General features: G+C 48.6%; 1 protein-coding gene across 12 annotated transcripts in view; it reads left to right on the top strand.

Moving 5' to 3' along the window:
* Positions 1-20,124, top strand: part of PRR5L (proline rich 5 like) — an 87,120-nt gene extending 66,996 nt beyond the window's left edge. For all 12 annotated transcript variants that reach the window (XM_047775969.1, XM_047775971.1, XM_047775964.1 and 9 more), the window contains 2 exons: positions 3,340-3,466; positions 18,875-20,124. In XM_047775969.1, coding sequence (XP_047631925.1) covers positions 3,340-3,466; positions 18,875-19,260 — 513 coding nt within the window. In that variant the 3' untranslated portion in view covers positions 19,261-20,124. The remainder of the gene's footprint in view (positions 1-3,339; positions 3,467-18,874) is intronic.
* The last annotated feature ends 889 nt before the right edge of the window (positions 20,125-21,013 follow it).

Here is a 21,013-nt window from a genome sequence, read left to right as displayed (position 1 = left end):
TTGGCCATCTGTATATCTTCTTTGGAGAAATGTCTATTCAGGTCTTTTGCCCATTTTTCCATTGATTGATTGGCTTTTTTGCTGTTGGGTTGTATAAGTTGCTTATATATTCTAGAGATTAAGCCCTTGTCGGTTGCATCATTTGAAACTATTTTCTCCCACTCTGTAAGTTGTCTTTTTGTTTTCTTTTGGGTTTCCTTTGCTGTGCAAAAGCTTTTCAGTTTGATGAGGTCCCATGGGTTTATTTTTGCTCTTATTTCTGTTGCTTTGGGAGACTGACCTGAGAAAATATTCATGATGTTGATGTCAGAGAGTGTTTTGCCTATGTTTTCTTCTAGGAGTTTGATGGTGTCCTGTCGTATATTGAAGTCTTTCAGCCATTTGGAGTTTATTTTTGTGCATGGTGTGAGGGTGTGTTCTAGTTTCGTTGCTTTGCATGCAGCTGTCCAGGTTTCCCAGCAATGCTTGCTGAATAGACTTTCTCTTTCCCATTTTATGTTCTTGCCTCCTTTGTCAAAGATTAATTGACCATAGGTGTCAGGGTTGATTTCCGGATTCTCTATTCTGTTCCATTGGTCTGTCTGTCTGTTTTGGTACCAGTACCACACTGTTTTGATGACTGTGGCTTTGTAGTATTTCTTGAAGTCTGGGAGAGTTATGCCTCCTGCTTGGTTTTTGTTTCTCAGGATTGCTTTGGCAATTCTGGGTCTTTTGTGGTTCCATGTAAATGTTTGGATTGTTTGTTCTACTTCTGTGAAAAATGTCGTGGGTAATCTGATAGGGATTGCATTGAATCTGTAGATTGCTTTGGGTAGTATGGCCATTTTTACAATATTGATTTTCCCAATCCAGGAACATGGAATATCTTTCCATTTCTTTACATCATCTTTGATTTCTTTGATTAAAGTTTTATAGTTCTTGGCATATAGGTCCTTTACCTCCTTGGTCAGGTGTATTCCGAGGTATTTGATTTTGTGAGGTGCAATTTTAAAAGGTATCGTATTTTTGTCTTCCTTTTCTAATATTTCATTGCTGGTATACAGAAATGCAACTGACTTCTGAATGTTAATCTTATATCCTACTACTTTGCTGAATTTATTAATCAGTTCAAGTAGTTTTGGGGTTGAGTCCTTCGGGTTTTCTATGTATAGTATCATGTCATCTGCATACAGTGGCAGTTTGATCTCTTCTCTTCCTATTTGGATGCCTTTTATTTCTTTTGTTTGTCTAATTGCTGTGGCTAGGACTTCTAAAACCATGTTGAAGAGCAGTGGTGAGAGTGCGCATCCCTGTCTTGTTCCAGATTTGAAGGAGAAGGCTTTACCATCTGGAAATTCTTAACAACTTTGGAACACGGGATCCCAGGTTTTCATCTTACACCAGGCCTTGCAAATCCATAGCCAGTCCAGCGGCCAGGCCGAGGGCTGAGGGCCGCTCCTTTCTGGAGGGCTGTGTACAAGCTGGGTTCTCAGTAGCTACCCTGGGAGAAAACCCCCTGGCTCTGAAGCATATGTTCCTTAGCCATTTTATCCTCACCTCTCACCTCCTCTCCTCACTGTCATCACTCTCGACTTATTAATTTTGACCACATCCTTTGCATGCAGAAGTCCCCAGGCCAAGGACTCAACAATGCTGGATCTTTAACCACTAGGCCACCAGAGAACTCCCATCCCTCTCTGTTCAGTGCTTAGGGATTGTAGGGAGAGGAAGGCTTGGTGGGGGGGCGGGAGGGGGGAAGAAGTCAGATGAGAAATATCAAGAATGAGAAAAAAAGTTTTCTCAGCTCTGAAGCTCAACCAAGGTGGTTTTGGGGATGAAACTGAGGCTCGGGGTGGGTGTCTGGACTCATGAACAAGGCTCCCCTCTCCCTTCTACCACCTTGAGGCAGACTCATGTGTGCTTGCCTAGGTGAAGCTTCTTATCTCCGCTGCTGGCCTTTCCCAAGGCTTCAGCTCCTGCTGAGCTGCTGATTGGAATCAGAACCTGGGGGCATCAAGCCTTGTCTCCATCATCACCCCCTTCAAGGGCCAGGAAGCCCCACTCAACGTTTTCACTGCATCTCTTCTCTTCCAACCCCTTCCCAGCCCTAACCTCCAACTCTTCTGCACCCTAGCCGCCTCCTCAGCCTCCACTTTTGATTCCTTAAGCCGCCCTTCCCCCTCCCCCAGCCCCCTCCATGTCACTGAGATGGAGCTGACCAGGGGCCACGAATCCAACTGGTATCCATGAGGATGTGTGGGGTCCATGGTGGGTTAAAGGATCCGAAGTTGTCACAAGCTGCAGCATAGTTGCAGATGCGGTTCGGATCCTGCATTGCCGTGGCTGTTGTGTAAGCTAGCAGCTGCAGCTCCAATTGACCCCTAGCCTGGGAACGTCCATATCCCATGGGTGTGGCCCTAAAAAAGAAAAAAGAAATCTCTTCTGTTTTGAGAATTTGATGGGACAACCCATTGGGCTGTTCCTACCCCACCCACCCACCCCCCACACCGCACCCCCGACTCCCCACTCCCGCCAGTCCCCATGGAGTCTTGTCTCTGCTTCCCTGCAGCCCTCAACATGAGAGCACAACTTCCAGGCCTTTCCAGGAAGAAACTGAATTCGCTCTGTGTCTGCTGGTTTTCTAGAAAACCATGTTGATTTCTGGTTTCTTTTAGCTTTGACCACTCCTGTCACGCTATTCATGCTGATTCTTCATCTTGGTGCTAAATGAGTGTTGAGTTCCACAGTGACCCTCCCTTCTACTGTCCTGGACTTTTTCATGTTCCCTCCCCCTTTCTTTTCTAGCCTATTAACAAGGGGAAAGTGGGCTTGGAGCCAGACAGCTTGGGTTCTGGTCCTGGGTTTTTGCCTCTTACCAGCTGTGGTTTCTGAAGCAAGTTACTGCAGCTTTCTCGGTCTCAATTCCTCACCTTTTAGAGGAGGGAGTGAGGAGGGCGCCCCCTCCCTGTGTTGCTGGGCAGCCTCCGTGCTCTGGTACCAGTGAAAGGCTCATATAAAGCTCCGCCAGCCGGGTGTGAAGCAGTCATTGTGGTGGTGATGGCACAATTACTATGCTTGGGACCAGTCAGATCTCACCCCAGAAGCTGGGGTGGGGACAGTCCCACGGCTGGCCCTGTGTCAGTGGGGCCCAGCTGGCGAGGCCACGGTTCTCCGCATGCACAGTTCTGGTCCCCACCGCCCATGACAAGTGCCTGGGGCTACAGACCTGGGTCTTCTTTGTTCCAGCTGCAAGGATGCAGCGGCTGAGTCACTGCCTCAAATGCAGTTGGAGTGCAGTCAGGATCAGCTGGCCACCTAGACTCCGACTGACCTTTGTCTCTCTTGGGTGTTTATTTCCAGAGTGTCCACGAGCCTACAGGCCCCACGGAGGGTTACTTGCAGCTGGAGGAGCTGGTGAAGCAGGTGGTTTCGCCTTTCCTCGGCATCAGCGAAGACCGCGGCATCTCAGGCCCTGTGTACACCTTGGGTAAGGGGCACAGATCTCAGCCCTCAGGCTGCCAGGAGCCTCGGTGATCATGGTAGCAGCTCTGTTTTACTGAGCCCTGCTTAGGCGCCGCACCCTGTACTTCTTCCCACGTGGGTTGTGCACGTTCACCGCTCATGGTTCTCAATGGCCTGTGTTGCGGTACCTCCCCGCTGGGCGATTCCTCCCCAGGGACTGATACTGTACCTCTGTGGTGGAGCTTGTCTGATCCGTATCTTTGATCAGTGGCTTTGATCGTTTTCAGTGTCTGTGATGTTAATTTTCCTATAGCTGATACCAAAAACTGTTCCTTACTGCGCGCCCCGTCCCCCCTGCCCCCCACCCGGCGCGCCTGTGATGAATTTCCCTTTGAAAGCAGCTTTGACTCATTGTGTGTGTGGCTGGAGACCCAGCGGCTGGCTCCTCACTCTGTTTCTGTGGGTACCGCCAGGGCCTTCGTGCCAAGGACAGGGACTCCTGGACGGGGCACAGATCCTGTTGGGCCTTTTTCAGTGGCTCTAAAGCTAGCATTCGGGCTCTGTTCTAGTCACCCTGCAGAAGCTAGAGCTGCATGGATCTGTTCCTTCTCTCAGTGAGACCACCGTCTAGATGGGCAATAGCTCTAGAATGTCATAGAAAACATTCCTCAGTTACCCTCTGAAATGGAGCCCCCCCCTGCCCCTGCCCAATGCAGGAACTTTTTGTTTATGGCTCTGTCTCCAGCAACTGGAATGGTGCCGGCCATACGGTAGATGACATTAAAAAAAAAAAAAAAAAAAAAAAGCTGGTTAGTGGGTAGGCAGCATCTGTCCCCGAGCACCCACAGAGACGTGCAGAGGCTGAAAAGGGATTCCCCGAAGCTGGAATCTTTTGCCCCTTCTTCTTGCTTGAACAGAGAAGTGGCTGAGCTTCAGAGAAAAGGGGGGAGCAGCAGCCTCCAGCCAGATTCCCGCCCCTTCCCGGGCCTCATGACTGGGAAAAAAAAGGCAGGGCTGACCGTAGTTTTCAGGGTGGGAGACACCAGTTTAACCACAGTCGCCACACGTGGGAGGGTGCCAGCCCCAGCCTGCCGCCTGCCTGGTCCTCCCCCTCCCTCCCTTCCTCCTCCCTCCTACCCCCGCCCCTTGGGGGTTGGCTGGAACACGCTGGCCAGAAACGACTGCTGAAGGAAAACAGTGCTCCGCCTTCCCCGGCCGTGACCTTCCTGCTTTGGCTCCACTGGCCACTGAGTTTGGGGTGGGAGCATCCCAGGAGATCCAGGTAGATGTCAGGACCCAGCAGGTTAGCTGCGCTGTGCCAGGGACTCCAGCAGCCACTGGGCCTGGAACCAGGAGCGAGAGTAAATTCGCAAGTTTGTTCAGCGAAGACTCGCTCTAAGAGGCAATACTTTCGACTCTTGGGTTATAATAAGACTAATACATACTTTGATCAAAGGCTGGAGGTTTTATTCTCATACCAAGGGCAATCCTTGCCTCTGGGCGTGGTCACAGTTGCGGCAAAGAGGGAAGGAAATGACCCTCTTTTGAATAATTTTTATTATTATTTCGGCAAATACGTACTGAGACCCTGTCCCAGGTACCTTGTGAGGTGCTGTGGGTGTATCTGTGATTAAACTGAGTCTCTGCTACCCTGTGGCAAGCAAGGTCCAGGGAGGAGGTCACAAACATTAGATGGTGACTCATAAGTGTACAAGTGCTCTGAGCAGGGAAGTCCAGGGCCCAGGGCAGGGGGACGTCACCTGGACTGGGAAATCAGGGAAGATTCCCTGGAGGAAGTGGTATCTGTGATGGGACCTGGAGGATGAATACAAGTTAGCTGAGTAAATGGAGAGGGAAGACTGTCCCCAGCGAGGGGAAGCCTCTTTGGGAGGTTTTTGGAGTTGAGGGGGGAGCAGGAGGGTGCAGCCTTTGAGGAACTGAGAGAGCTTTAGAGTTGCAAAGTGGCTGGTGGCAGGGGACCCTGCCAGACACAGATGGAGTCCTTGGCACCACGTGGGTTGGGCTGCCATGTTCCCATGCAGAGGTGAGGCCAATGAGTCAAGGTTGCTTGACTCTGGGATCCAGGCCTTCAAAGCCCCCAGCTGTTTGCATTTTACCAGCTGACCCCCCACACTCCACCCTCACCCCACCCACCCCATCAAGTCCTAGGAGGTGACTGATTTTACTACCAAGAGGTAGCTGAGGCAGACATGCTGTCCCAAACCCCTGGACACTAAAAAGCCAAAGTGGCCCCTCCTTACTGGAGACGCCCTCTCCTGATAAAGACAGGACCCTCTGGACCTCAGCCTTCCCCTCAGTCCAATGGAGGCAATGACATTTCTCCTGCCTGCGGGAGAGGGTGTTGTAAGGACCAGCCGAGGGAAAGACGGGGGAGATGCAGTGGATGTGAGCAACCCCTGGACTCTCAGGAGGGCTTTGCCATGCCTGCTCTGGGCCTGTCTGGGTGGGAGGGGTCAAGGGCAGCTGGGACCTCATCTCCAAAGCCACCTGTTATCAAGTGCCCCTCACCTTCCAAGCCCCGAGCGAGCACCTGGCACATATTTATCCTCACCGAGTGCTGGGGGATGGTGGCCTCAGACTCCGAGTTGATAAGAAACATCCCATGTCCCCAGGGTCACATGGGCTGAGTGACCAGAGACAGAGAAATGGTTTTCCAGGGGGTGCCCCACTGCACCCACATGCCCACCTGTGTTGACTCATGGGACAGGCTCTCTTCCTGCTGGCCAGGTTGATGGGTCTGAGAATTAAGTTGTGCGTGGATGTAGTACAAGGCTTGCTTCAGAGAGAAAAGATGAGGTATGAGGTCGTGATGGAGCGAGGGTGTGTGTGATGGAACAGGTGCACTTGTGTGTGTGTGTGGACATGTGCGCCCTCCCCTCTAAAGCTGTCACTTTTCTAGGGCACAGAGAGTGTGGGGGTGAGGAGGAGGGTAGTGGGATCTTGGGCGGCGGCACAGAGCCGGGCCGGTTTGGCAGAGGCCAGGCCCACGTCCTACCTTTCTAGCTTCCCAGGCTTCCAAGCTGCCGCCTGGCCGGGCTCCCTTAGCGCTTGGCTTCCCCCACACAAAAGCCTGGCCTCCCACACCCCCTCTCCATTGTGTCTCCAGGGGGACGGCCCTTTCCCTCAAGATACTGTAACTCGTCCTGGTGACAAGTAGGCATTCATGGGCTTTCAGGTGCTGGGGCCTGAAGAGGGACGCCCACCGCGGACGTGGTGTGCCGGGGTCACAATGGCCGCATTATGGGGGCCACTCCGGTGGGGCCTGGCTGGCGAGCCTGAGAGATCAAAGGCCTGGGAACCAAGTCCCCAACAAAGGACCGCCTCCTCAGGGCTGTGCTTCGCTCTGGGGGTTTGAAAGGAGCTGCCACGCTGGCTCCAGCGCAGGGGGCTGAATGCCAGGGAGCAGCAGGGCGCCTGGGCCTGGGGAGTGAGGAGGGAACAAAGGCTCCCCCGGCCCCACCCCATGTGACTGGCAGGAGGGGGCTTGAGGTAGGTGCGGGAGGTGGCAGGCCCAGCCCTTCTCCCTGCTCCAAGGGCACCCTTGCCAGGGAGAGACCAGTTTTTAGGCCCCGGTGGGGGTGGGTGTCCGCAGCTGCATCAGTCTCTCAGTGGAAATTTCCTTCTCTGAGTGGCAGGGCTGGCTCTCCCTGATGCAAATAACAAAAGGAGGGGAAAGAGAGCAAGCAGCTATAGTGCGGGGAGGTGATGGTCAGCTCCAGGCCTGCTATATTCAGTTTTAAGGCCTCCCGAGGGGCCCCCGGTGGCGGTGGCGGCTGGCCTCACCGGGGGTGTGGCTGACACACTGGTCCTGGGCTTGGCTCTGAAACCTGGTGGGAGCTTCACCAGGAAATGCTGTCCGCCTCAGGGGACTCACACAGCCCTGCCATCCCTGTGGTCTTGGCTGTGCCCACACCCAGTCTTGGGAGCCAGAACATTCCACCCCGAAAGCAGGAGGGAGAGCTGGAGGCCGCTTAGTCTGGGTCAGAGAATAGCCCTAAGGAGAGAGGTGGGGCCTGCCACAGAAGGAGCGGGGCTGTGGGAGCCCCAGGGGCTGGGCTTCTGCTGTGTGCCCTGGAGTAAGTTACTTAACATCTCTGAGCCACAGAGGGCTGAACACAGAGGAGGAAGAAGTTGCCCTGTCCCGTGGAGGGCCCAGGTAGAGCTGCCACTTGCTGTGTGAATGGCCCAGCTAGGAAGGCCTGGAGCCTGTGGAATCACTCACAGGAGGGTCTTTGTGTGCCTCCCCTTCCCTTCTCTGGACCCCAGACCACACCCTGGCCCTTGCCATGCTGTGTGGTCATGGCACGATTATTTGTCAGTCTCCCCCCACCCTAGACTGTGAGCTCGCTGCATGTGACTCCCCTGTACCCCAGGAGTGGCCTAGACCTCTCATCCCAGGGAGGGCACGGATGGAGAGTCAGTGGGGTGCAGTTTTTCAGTCCCTCTCAAAGGAAAGGGCCCACCTGGTACAACCCCTCTTCAGGACTCCTCCTCTGAATCTCCATAGTGTTCTTGGCTGTAGTCCTGCCCTGACATTGTTGCACTGACCTTGTTTTAACACGGATCTGTGTGCAGGTGGTCCAGAGATCAGGAGCAGGGGCGGTGCTGTCAGCCCTGGGCTTGAATCCTGGTTTCCTCACTAACCATGAATGTAACATGATTTAGCATCTCAACCTCAGGTTCCTTTTCTGCAGAATGGTCAGAAGACCATGTCAGTGAAGCGTCTCCCACTGTGATATGGTTCATGGATGCTCAGATATTGATTGTTCTGAAGACCCTACACCCTCCCGCAACATACACGCATGCCCTGCTCCAGCCCCTCTGCAGGCCCCACATCAGACTGACATTTCTCTCGCTCTCAGCAGCAATGAAGCACAGCATTTTGCACAAAGCTCAAGATGTGTTTGTTTAACGAGGGGGCAGGTGTCACGGGGACCCCCTCCTCCAGGCTGGCAGTGCTCACTCTGGGCAACCACCCAAGTGGCTTCTCTTGTCAGTTTGCTGCCTGTTGAACCCTCCAGGGACTTGGGGCTGCCAGACTAACAGTGTGGGAGAGATGAATGACATCCAGGCACCCATGTGAGACACCTTGCTAGCTTATTCTACCGGGTTGGGGCCTATGGAAACCATCAATGAATTCTTTCCTCCAGAGATGCTGTGTGTGTCCAGCCTGCACATCTGTCTCCCAGGCCCTCACCTCATCCCACATCATGGGCCCAACCTTTGTTCTCTTTTCTCTCCCTGGATCGGCACATACTAAATGCTCACCCAGCAGTCCAGCCCAGTCTCCTGCCAGGCTGGTTGTGGGGTTCTGGCCACAGTGTGAGTTTTGCGACCGTCAACCCAGAGCGCTTGCTTGGAATAGCGGCAGGAGAGAAATGAATTGTTTTCAAGGGCATTTTTTTAAAGGATGGCTCTTTAATGGGGTCCCTGCTTCTTTGAACTCTTCTAGTGCTTTCATTTTATAGTTATGGATTTTTGTGATCATAAAAGTAATACATGGTTATTGTAAAGGTATGGGAACATTAGAGAGATGTGTGGCTTAGAGTGTACAAGCACCCATGCTTCAGAGAGGACCTCTGCCAGCTCCTGGCATAGATTTTTCCCTCCTGGCGGTTTGGCATTTTGTCTCCTATTAATTTTCCCCAAAGAGAGGGGCCAATGACCCAGCCTCTTGTCTGGCGCCTGGAGGCAGTGTTTGCTGTAACCTGAGTTCAGAAAGTGGGCCATCTTAAGGGGCAGGTCTCCAAGGGCAGTAGCAGAGCCCTGAGCTGTAATACCATGTAGTGAAGAATATCTGAGCACTGCCATCCAGAGCCTAAGAGAATTGCACTGGGCCTCAGTCCTCCTCATCTGAACAATGGGGATGACAATGTGCTAGTGTTTCAGAGGGAGAATAAGACTCAACAGTGAGACAGCAGATGGGAACACACTCAGTAAGCTCTAAATTCAATGTAATATTATTTATGGGGTTTTTTTTTTTTTGGCCGGGGGGGGGTTCGCCCCAAGGCATATGGAGTTCCCAGGCCAGGGGTCAGATCTGAGCCACAGCCTTGAACTAAGCCACAGCTCCAGCAACGCTGGATCCTTAACCCACTGTGCCAGGCCAGGGATTGAACTCACGTCCTAGTGCTCCCAAGACACTGCCGATCTCACTGTGCCACAGTGGGAGCCCCTATTTGGTTTTGAGAAATAATTGCTGTTACTACCAAATAGCTCCCCAAGGGCTTCAGCCAGTAGTCTTGGTGACTTAATCCTAAGGATTAGGAATTCATCTGTTGTCACTGTATATACGTGTGTGTGTGGATACAGACAGACACATATGCACATATACTCACATGGACATACAAGAGGGCCCGTGACGGGAACTGCTGGGAGTTCTACAGATTGATGTGCATCTCACTGTGATGCCCATCTAGGAGCTTGTGCTCTGGAGTGGCAAGAGCATGTATCAGGGCCTCCAGATCCATGGGAAGAGCTGACAGTCAACTAGAGCAGCACAGGCTGTCCCCCAGGCCAGCCCGTGACCAGCGAGGGCTGTCTGCTCTCCCTTAGAAACTAGCCTCCCCCATGATCCTGTCAGGGGTGGAGGGAGGACCGACGTGCTCAGGCCCTTCTCCACTTCTCCCCACAGCATCCCCTGCTGAAAGAGGGACAGTGGGGGTCTTCCAGTTCTCAGGGACTGGGGAGCCATGGAAAGCGAGAGAGGCACAACGGTGTGGGCGGTTTGAGGCTGGGAGATGTGGGCTAAAAAGGAGGAGATGCTTTGACCAGAACCCACTCGTCCCTCAGCCCTCCATCCTCCCCTCCTCTGCCTCTCTGGGGCCTTTTGTCCAGTTGCAGTGCAGACATGGTGCCTAAGCGGGAGAAGGGACCAGTGCCTGTGTGGAGACTTTCCTGGGAGCAGGTGATGCAGCCTGCCCTGGTCCTTGCTCCAGCTACACTGTAGATCTCTGGTTTGGAGAGGCCCTAGGAACTGGGGTGCTGCTGACACGTGTGCTTCCTCCTTCAGACTCTTCTCCCTGAATTTCAGTTCCTTGACTATTCCGATTTTTCTCCCATCTCTCCAGCCCATCCTATAGCTGCCTCCCTTCTCCAGGGGCGAAGGGGCTTACGGTCAAGGTGCTTGGCTTCTATAGGCCCACACCTGTAGTCCTGTCCCAGCTCACCTCCTCTTGGTGACACTGGCAGGTTACTTGACCTCTCGGTGTTTTACTTTCCCCATCTGCAGAGTGGCAGTAATGCTAACAGTACTTCCCCCACTGGGTAGAGAGGACTTAGTTCATATACACACAAGATGCTTAGAACAGTGGCTGAAACTCTCCACTGCTTTCATGTATGTTATTAGCTCTTGGTACATTTATGGCCACTTTGGTGACCCTTCTTGTCTTACCAACCCCCTGCACAAAGCCATACAAGACAATGACTTCATCCTGAACCCTCTCTTCAGTTTCAGAGAGGTCATAGCCACTCTGAGAGCTCCAGCCACCACCAAGGTACAGGTGACTTGCAATTTTCATATCCCAAAATGTTTTTCTCCTCATTATGAAAGAAATGCATGCATGTGAACTAAAATTTAAAAAATAATATATAAAGAAGAAACTTTAAAAAGCACTGGTAATCCGGAGATGGGATTAAAATGGCAGAATAGAAGGACTGGAGCTCAACTTCTCTCCTAAAAACAACAAAATTCACAACTAAAGGCTGAACGATCTTCAACCAAATGGACCAGAAACCTTAAATGAGATATCCTACTCCAGAAGACAAAGAGGAGGCCACATCAAGAGGTAGAAGGAGCAGTTTCGTGATATAAACAATCCCATACCTCCCGGGTGGGAAGACCCACAGACTGGAAACTAACTGGTTCACAGAGACTCACCTACAGGAGTGAGCATTCTAAGCCACACATCAAACGCCCACGTGTGGGCATCTGGCACTGGGAGAAAGAGCCCCTGGAGCATCTGGCATTGAAGGCCAGTGGGGCTGGTGTGCAGAAACTCCACGGGACTGGGGGAAATGGAGACCCCATTCTTAAAAGGCACACATGGACTTTCACGTGCACTGGGTCCCAGGGCAAAGCAAAGTCTCCATAGGAACCTGGGTCAGACCTGACTGCAATTCTTGGAGGACATCCTGGGAAAACAGGGGTGAATGTGGCTTGTTGTGAGGAAAGGACATTGGAAGCAAAGCTCTCAGGAATATTCAGCAGCCTGCCTTTCTCTGGAGGTGGCCATTTTGGGACAATCTGGCCCCACCCATCAGTCGGCACTGAGAAGCCCCAGGGCAAACAACAACCCAGGTGGGATCACACAGCCCTGCCCCACCCCCAAAGACCCCTCAGGCACACAGTCGGCTCTAATCCCATCCAGAGACTAAGCCCCACCCACCAGAGGGATTAGAATCAGCTCCACCTACCAGTGAGCAGGCATCAGCCCCTCCCATCAGGAAGCCTACAGCAAGCCGCCATACCAACATTAGCCACAAGGGGGGCAGACACCAGAAGTAAGAGAGGCTACAACTCTATTATCCGTAAAAAGGTCACCACACCAAAAACCTATAAAAATGAAAAGACAGAGAACTATAACTCAGATGAGGGAGAAAGAAAAAACCCCAGAGAATTGGCTAAGCGAAAAAGACTTTAGACTGTTGATGCTGAAGCTGATGCAAGACATTGGAAATAAACTGGAGGCAAAGATGGATAACTTACAGGAAACACTGAGCAAAGGATACAAGATATAAAACTTAAACAAGAAGAGATGCAAAATACAATAACTGAAATACAAAATTCACTAGAAGCAGCTAACAGCAGAATACAGGAGGCAGAAGAACAAATAAGTGAGGTAGGTGGAGGACAGATTAGTAGAAATTTGGGATACAGAACAGAAAATAGAAAAAAACCTGAAAACAAATGAAGAGAGTCTCAAGAACTCTGGGATAATATTGAATGCACCAACATCTATATCATAGGGGTGCCAGAAGGAGAGGATAGAGAAAAGGGGACATAAAAAATATTCCAAGAGATAACAGCCAAAAACTTCCCTAACATGGGAAAGGAACCACTCACTCAAATCCAGGAAGCACAATGAGTACCATATAAAATAAACCCAAGGAGGAACACCCCGAGACACATATTAATCAAACTGACCAAAATTAAAGACAAAGAGAAAATCTTGAAAGAAGCTAGGGAAAAAAAACAACATACAAGGGAATCCTGATAAGGTTATCAACAGATTTTTGAGCAGAAACTCTGCAGGCCAGAAGGGAGTGGCATGATATACTTAATGTGATGAAAGGAAAAAACCTCCAACCAAGATTACTTTACCCAGCAAGGCGTTCATTCAGATTTGAAGGAGAAATCAAAACCTTCTCAGATAAGCAAAAGCTGAGAGAATTCAGCAACACTAAACCAGCCTTACCACAAATACTAAAGGTTCTTCTCTAGGCAGAAAAGACAAGACAGCAACAGGAAACAAAAATACCAAACATGACAAGGCTCACCAGTAAAGGTATATCAATAAAGATATGAAATCATCCATGCACAATTATGCCACCAAAATCAGAAATAATGAGAAGAAGTGGGTACAAATGCAAGACACTGGAGATGAACTTGCAATTAAGAGAACAACAACTTAAAACAATCTCATCTTACATCAAAACTTCAGAATAACTGCAAACCAAAAATCTACAATTGATACACAAACAAATAAAAATCAACTCAAATACAACATTAAAGATACTCATCAAACCACAAGAGGAGAGAACAAAAAAAGAAGGGAAGAAAAAAGGCCAACAAAAACAGATCCAAAGCTATTAATAAAATGGCAGTAAGAACATACATATCAATGGACAGATCATCCAGACAGAAAATCAATATGGAAACACAGGCCCTGAATGATGCATTAAACCAGATGGACTTAACAGATATTTAGAGGACATTCCATCCAAAAGTAACAGAATACATTCTTCTTAAGTGCACATGGAACATTCTCTAAGACTGATCACATCCTGGGCGACAAATCCAACCTCAGTAACTTTAAGAAGATTGAAATCATATCAAGCATCTTTTCCAACCACAACGCCATATGACTAGACATCAACAAGAAAAGAACTGCAAAAAACACAAACACGTGGAGACTCAACAACATGCTACTAAACAACCAATGGATCACTGAAGAAATCAAAGAGGAAATTAAAAAATACCTAGAAGCGAATGACAGCAAAGATACGACACTCCAAAACCTATGGGATGCAGCAAAAACCATTCTAAGAGGAAAGTTTATAGCAATACAAGCCCACCTCAGGAAACAAGAAAAAGCTCAAAGAAACAAGCTCCCTTTACAGCTAAAGCAGCTCAAGAGAGAACAGACAAGACCTAAAGTTAGTCAAAGGAAAGAAATCATAAAGATCAGGGCAGAAATCAATGAAATAGAAACGAAGAAAATCATAGAAAAGATCAATGAAACAAAAAGCTGGTTCTTTGAGAAGATCAACAAAATTGATAAACCCTTAGCCAGACTTACCAAGAAAAAAAAGAGGGAGTTTCCATCGCGGCGCAGTGGTTAACAAATCCGACTAGGAACCATGAGGTTGCGGGTTCAATCCTTGGCCTCCCTAGCCTCGCTCAGTGAGTTAAGGATCCAGCATTGCCGTGAGCTGTGGTGTAGGTCACAGACGCGGCTCAGATCCTGCATTGCTGTGGCTCTGGTGTAGGCCAGCGGCTACAGCTCCAATTCGACCCCTAGCCTGGGAACCTCTATATGCTGTGGGAAGTGGCCCTAGAAAAGGCAAAAAGACAAAAAGACAACAACAACAACAACAAAAAGGACTCAAATTAATAAAATTAGAAATGAAAAATGAGAAGTAACAATGGACATCACAGAAATACAAAGGATCATAAGAGACTAGTATATGCAACTATATGCCAATAAAATGAAAACCCAGAAGAAATGGACAAATTCTTAGAAAAGTACACGCTTCCAAGACTAAACCAAGATGAAATGGAAAAGATGAATGGACCAATCACAAGATCTGAAATTGAAACTGTGATTAAAAAATTTCCAACAAACTAAAGTCCAGGACCAGATGGCTTCACAGGCAAATTCTATCCAACATTTAGACACGAGCTAACACAAAAAAAGAAAACTACAGGCCAATTTCACTGATGAAGATAGATGCAAAAATCCTCCACAAAATACTAGCAAACTGCATCCAACAATACATTGAAAGGACGGTACATCATGATCAAGTGGGACTTAGCCCAGGGATGCAAGGGTTCTTCAATATCTGCAAATCCATCACTGTGATACACCACATTAACAAACTGAAGAATCAAAACCATATGATTCTCTCAATAGACGTGGAAAAAGCCTTTGACAAAATCCAACACCCATTTCTGATAAAAACCCTTCAGAAAGTGGGCATGACGGGAACCTACCTCAACATGATAAAGGCCATATACGACAAACCCACAGCAAACATCATTCTCAATGGTGAAAAGCTGAAAGAATTCCCGCTGAGATCAGGAACAAGACAAGGATGTCCGCTCTCGCCACTACTCTTCAACATAGTTCTGGAAGTCCTAGCCACAGCAATCAGAGAAGTAAAAGAAATAAAAGGAATCCAAATTGGAAAGGAAGAAGTAAAACTATCACTATTTGCAGATGACATGATACTATACCTAGAGAATCCTAAAGACTCTACCAGAAAACTGTTAGAGCTTATCTACGAATTTGGCAAAGTTGCAGGATACAAAATCAATACACAGAAATCGATAGCGTTTCTATATACTAACAATGAAAAAGCAGAAAAGGAAATTAGAGAAGCAATACCATTTACCATCGCATCCAAAAGAATAAAATACCTAGGAGTAAACCTACCTAAAGAAACAAAAGACCTGTACTCTGAAAACTACAAGCCACTGGTGAAAGAAATCAAAGATGACACAAAGAGATGGAAAGACATACCATGCTCTTGGACTGGAAGAGTTAATATTATCAAAATGACTACACTACCCAAGGCAATCTACAGATTCAATGCAATCCCTATCAAATTACCAGGACATTTTTCATAGAACTCAAACAAAATATTTTAAAGTTTGTTTGGAAGCACAAAAGACCCAGAATAGCCAAAGACAGCCTGAAAAAGAAAAATGGAGCTGGAGGAATCAGGCTCCCGGGCTTCAGACTATACTACAAAGCAACAGTCATCAAAACCGCATGGTACTGGCACAAAGACAGAAATATAGATCCGTGGAAAAGGATAGAAAGCCCAGAATTAAACCCACGCACCTACAGCCAACTAACCTATGACAAAGGAGCAAGACTATACAATGGAGAAAGGACAGCTTGTTCAATAAATGGTGCTGTGAAACTGTACAGCCACATGGAAAAGAATGAAATGAGAACACTCCCTAACACCATACACAAAAATAAACTCCAAATGGATTAAAGACCTAGATATAAGACCAGACACTATCAAACTCTTAGAGGAAAACATAGGCCAAACACTCTCTGACATAAACGACAGCAATATCTCAGATCCACCTCTCAGAGTATTGACAACAAAAACAAAAATAAACAAATGGGACCTAATCAAACTTCAAAGTTTCTGCACAGCAAAGGAAGCCCCCAACAAAACGAAAAGACAACCCACAGAATGGGAGAAAATCTTTGCAAGTGGATCGACAGACAAGGGATTAATCTCCAAAACTTATAAACAACTTCTGCAGCTCCATACCAAAAAAACAATCAAGCCTATCAAAAAATGGGCAGAAGATCTAAACAGACAATTCTCCTAAGAAGACATACAGATGGCCGAGAAACACATGAAAAGATGTTCAACGTCACTCATTATTAGAGAGATGCAAATCAAAACCACTCTGAGGTACCACCTTACACCAGCCAGAATGGCCATCATCCAAAAGTCTACAAACAATAAGTGCTGGAGAGGGTGTGGAGAAAAAACCCTAGTACACTGTTGGTGGGATTGTAAATTGGTACAACCACTGTGGAAAGCAGTATGGAGATTCCTCAGAAAACTAAACATGGAACTACCATTTGACCCAGCAATCCCACTCCTGGGCATCTATCCAGAGAAAACCACGACTTGCAAAGACACATGTACTCCAATGTTCACTGCAGCACGGTTTACAGTAGCCAAAACATGGAAACAACCTAAATGTCCATCGACAGAGGATTGGATCAAGAAGATGTGGTACATATACACAATGGAACATTATTCAGCCATTAAAAGAAACAAAATACCAGCATTTTTAGCAACATGGATGGACCCAAAAATTATCATGCTAAGCCAAGTCAGCCATACGATGAGACACCAACATCAAATGCTTTCACTGACACGTGGAATCTGAAAAAAGGACATCTTTGCAGAACAGATGCTGACTCACAGACATTGAAAAACTCATGGTCTCCGGAGGAGACAGTTTGGGGTGTGGGGGGCTGTGCTTGGGTTGTGGGATGGAAATCCTGTGAAATCAGATTGTTATGATCATTATACAACTACAGATGTGATAAATTCATTTGAGTAATAAAAAAATGAACTACATAAGCAAATTACTCATTTTGAAAAGATCTATGGAGCACTCTGTATTACATACAATATTTCCAACACAACTATGAATCTGCCTAATTGGTATTTTTATTGTTGGTACCAGACCAGAGGTTCCCTGAAGGCAGATAACTTAACTCAATTTTTAATCCCAGCTCCTACCACATTATCTCTCCTAGTGTAAACTCCTGGTGAATGCTTGTTGATGAAATGTCTGTTAAGAGACACAAAAATAGTAAATTGACAGGGATTCTGAGTCCTAATGTCATTTTTGAAGCTTTAGCCCTTGGACAGATTTTTTAAAATTACTCAATGAATTTTATTAATTTATAGTTGTACCATGATCATCACAACCAAATTTTATAGCATTTGCCCTTGAACAGATTATTAAATTTTGAACCTTAAAAAAAAAAAAAAAAAAAGCACTGGTAATCCCTCTACCAAAAGGTAACTACTATTAATATTTTGATGTATCGTTCGCCCAGTTTTTATATGTGTGTGTGCATGTATGTGTGTGTAATCCCAGTTTTACTTTATAAAGGGAAAAAATAGCATATAATAATACTGCTTATATTCTGCTTTTGTCACTAAATATTACACAGTGAACATTTTTTTAATGTTCCTCAGTAGTCTTTGAAAATATCAAAATTTCTATCTTTAGCCACAGTGCCTTTGCCCAAGTTCAGAACTGCATGTCTGTTAACCTATGGAGGGCTGCATCTGGGGCTCCATGTGGCCAGGGGCCAGTGCTGCTCCTGCCTCCTCCCCACCCCACCCTCTCTCACTACCTTTCTGGCCCTCAGCTTGATCCCTTGGCTGCCCCTCCCCCTTCCCGGGCCTTGTATTTGCTGGCTTCTGTCTCTCTCACTACCTTTCTGGCCCTCAGCTTGATCCCTTGGCTGCCCCTCCTCCTCCCTGGGCCTTGTATTTGCTGGCTTCTGTTTTGTCAGTCTCTGGTGCTGGCCAGAGTGAGGTCTGGAATGAGACAGACATTGTCTGAATCCCAGCTCTACTGCATTCTAGCTGTGTGAGCGTAGGTAAGTTACTACCTCTGATCATCATATTATCTCCCACTTTACAGAGGAGAAAACGATCATAATTTAGGTTACGTTTTTAGGATTCAAGGATGAATGCATGTCACGATTTAGCATAGTTTTTAGAATACAGTGAGAGCTCAAGTAGCAGCTTTATAATTTGTGTCCAGCCCTCTCTGCCTCTATGGAGGCCACCCACGGAGCCTCGTTCATTCTTTGGTTGAGTCCAGAGCATTGACTTGAACAGAACGTGGGTCTCAAACCACTGACCTGCTGGGAGCGCTGGTAGTCCTAGTTCAGGACAGTCTCGAGGATGTCCCACTGCCCTTGCTTTGATAGCTGAGGTCCCCCAGTTGTCTGTTCCTCTGGATTTACGCCTATGAAGCCTTTTCTACTTCCTCTGTTGACAAGGCAGAGGGTACATCATGCTGAGTAGAACCAGAGGGCTTCTGGTTCAGCCAGTGCCCAGGTCTTCAAAGAAAACTGGTTGAGAGGGAATCAAGGGCAAAGCCAGTGAAACTCAGGCAGCAGCTGGAAAAGACTGGAGGCTCCCTTGGACCTCATCTATCATGGAAAGTCCTTTGGTGGCCCCTACTATGAGGGGCGTGTTGGTCATAGGCAGTATCAGGCATTAAGTAGATAAAGTTGCACGAGGAAGCATTTGATGTGGCCAAGTTCTTCCCTTCTACTTCAGGGTCTCATTTAAAACTGTCCCTGATGGTGGAGCCACCACTTTCCCCTTCCCTGAAACTAATTAGGAGTTTTTGACACCAACTCTCCAATTACCGTCTTTATTGGTCTTTCTCTTGCAGCCCGGCGCCACTCCAGGGTCCGGCCCAAGGTCACACTCCTGAACTATGCTGCACCAGTCAGCCGGCCACTGAACGAGATGGCCCTGACCCCTCTGACGGAGCAAGAGGGGGAGGCCTACCTAGAGAAGTGCGGCAGCATCCGGCGGCACACAGTGGCCAATGCCCACTCGGACATCCAGCTGCTGGCCATGGCCACCATGATGCACTCAGGCTTAGGGGAGGAGGCTGGCAGTGAGGACAAGTGCCTGCTCCTGCCGCCCAGCTTCCCCCCACCCCACCGGCAGTGCTCCAGTGAGCCCAACATCACCGACAGCCCAGATGAGCCAGAGCAGGTGGCAGCGGGCAGCCAGGAGGACTCGGAGCTGAACTGTGCTTCCCTCAGCTGAACGCCCACCTCCGGAACCTCCTAGCCCAGGCCTGGCAACCAGGATGGAGGACGGCTCCGCCCCAGGGATCACCCGGAGGCTCTTCCTCTGGGCAGTGCTGCCCTAGGGCCTCTTCAGGTACAGGCCTAGTCTAGGTGCCCTAGGCAAACTCCCTGTCGTAAGCCTCTCTCCATTTTCATGATTCTGACCACTGCTCTGTGGCCACACAGACCCAAATGCCTAATGTCCACCTTCTGACTTTCAGCCTCGCCTGCCTGACTCACCTCACTTCCTGCTCTCTGGGCTTTTCCCCTCAGATAGGGGACTCTCCCAGGCTCCCCAGTCCCAGTGCCCCTGTGTTCCCTGAGCAGGTCATCTGAGCTACAGGAGCCACACACAAAAACAGCAAGGAGATGTTGGCGTGTGAGGTTCCCTCTGAGGTCTTGTGATACAGAGGCTGCTGGGCCTGTGTGGAGTATGAGGAGACCTCAGCCCCTCCCAGGCCTGATTCTGGGAAGGCATCATTCGTTTCAGTTTCAGAATTACCAAGAGTGGCCCCCTTGGTGGGTGAGGGTCTGCCCTCCTCTATATCCAGACCCTACATGCTGCCTTGGGCTTTAGCCCAGGAGGTCATAGGGCCAGAGGATCCCCGTCTTTGATGAAGCCTCAGCATTCCCCTCTCAAGCTTCTTCCTGACTCAAGGAACTCACCTCCCTGGTGGAGTAGCTGTGCCTGCTTCCCGCTCTGACTTCAGAAATGGATTCTTCTCCTCTTGTGGTGGAGGGGCCAGCTGATCCCCACCAACTAGTCTGTTCCTGGATTTGACTTGAATTTTTTAAAAGTGCATCGTTTCAAAAATAAATTGCTTGCAAACATTTGCACATAGGATCATGCACTGCTCATTTCCAATGGGATGTGTCTTAAAACCAAAAGATAAGCAGAACCCCTAGGAAAGGAGACTGGTAGTGGTCCAGGGTAAAAGTGATTGGGGGTGGGCAGGACTCAGAGGCTGTAGAGCTCCAGCAGCAGCCAGACTTGAATCCAGAACAGCCTGTGTTTGTGAGTGTCGTGGTTTACAGGAAAAGCTGCACTGAGGTAGGGAGAGTCAGCTTGCCTCATAAGCAGAGGGTTCTAGCAAATGGGATGTCTCAGTGCTATACAGCGGGGGTGAGATGTGGGCATGAGCTTTTGGATTTTCATTCCCTGTGATTAAACAAGTGCCCAGAAGTGGCTGGAATGTCTTAACCTGTGGAGTCTCAAAATGTTCTTTGGGGCAGCAGGCTTTGGCACTGTGCTACATATATCTTCAATACTGCTCCCTCCATCTAGGTCTGGAGGTCTGGGTTTTTTTTTTTTTTTAATCTCCCTTGACCCACACCCAACCCCATTCTTTCTGTATTGGTCTGTCGGCTGCACTGATAACAGCTCCAGAAAAAAGAGGAGGCCCTTGACCCAGCTGGCACCTTCTAGGTGTCCTGTTAGTCTCTGGAAACTTTGTGAAATGTCAGAGATGTGAGCCAGCTTGGCTTCCAATAAGGCAGGAGGTAGCTGGGAGAGGATGAGGACAGTTTAAGCTGCCAGCAGGGGACAAGACCTTCTAAGCTCACCTAAACCTTGACAGCATTTCCCTTGTGGGTGACGCTTTGAAACATGACCAGAGTTGTGCTTTTGATGGCCAATAATTTAGAAAATTATTTTTTGGCTTTTGTCTATTTAGGGCTGCAACCATGGCATATGGAGGTTCCCAGGCTAGGGGGGTCTAATCAGAGCTGCA

The sequence above is a fragment of the Phacochoerus africanus genome, chromosome 4, assembly GCF_016906955.1.
Source record: "Phacochoerus africanus isolate WHEZ1 chromosome 4, ROS_Pafr_v1, whole genome shotgun sequence".
In the NCBI taxonomy this organism is placed as follows: domain Eukaryota; kingdom Metazoa; phylum Chordata; class Mammalia; order Artiodactyla; family Suidae; genus Phacochoerus; species Phacochoerus africanus.
This window is presented reverse-complemented; position numbering and strand designations above follow the sequence as displayed.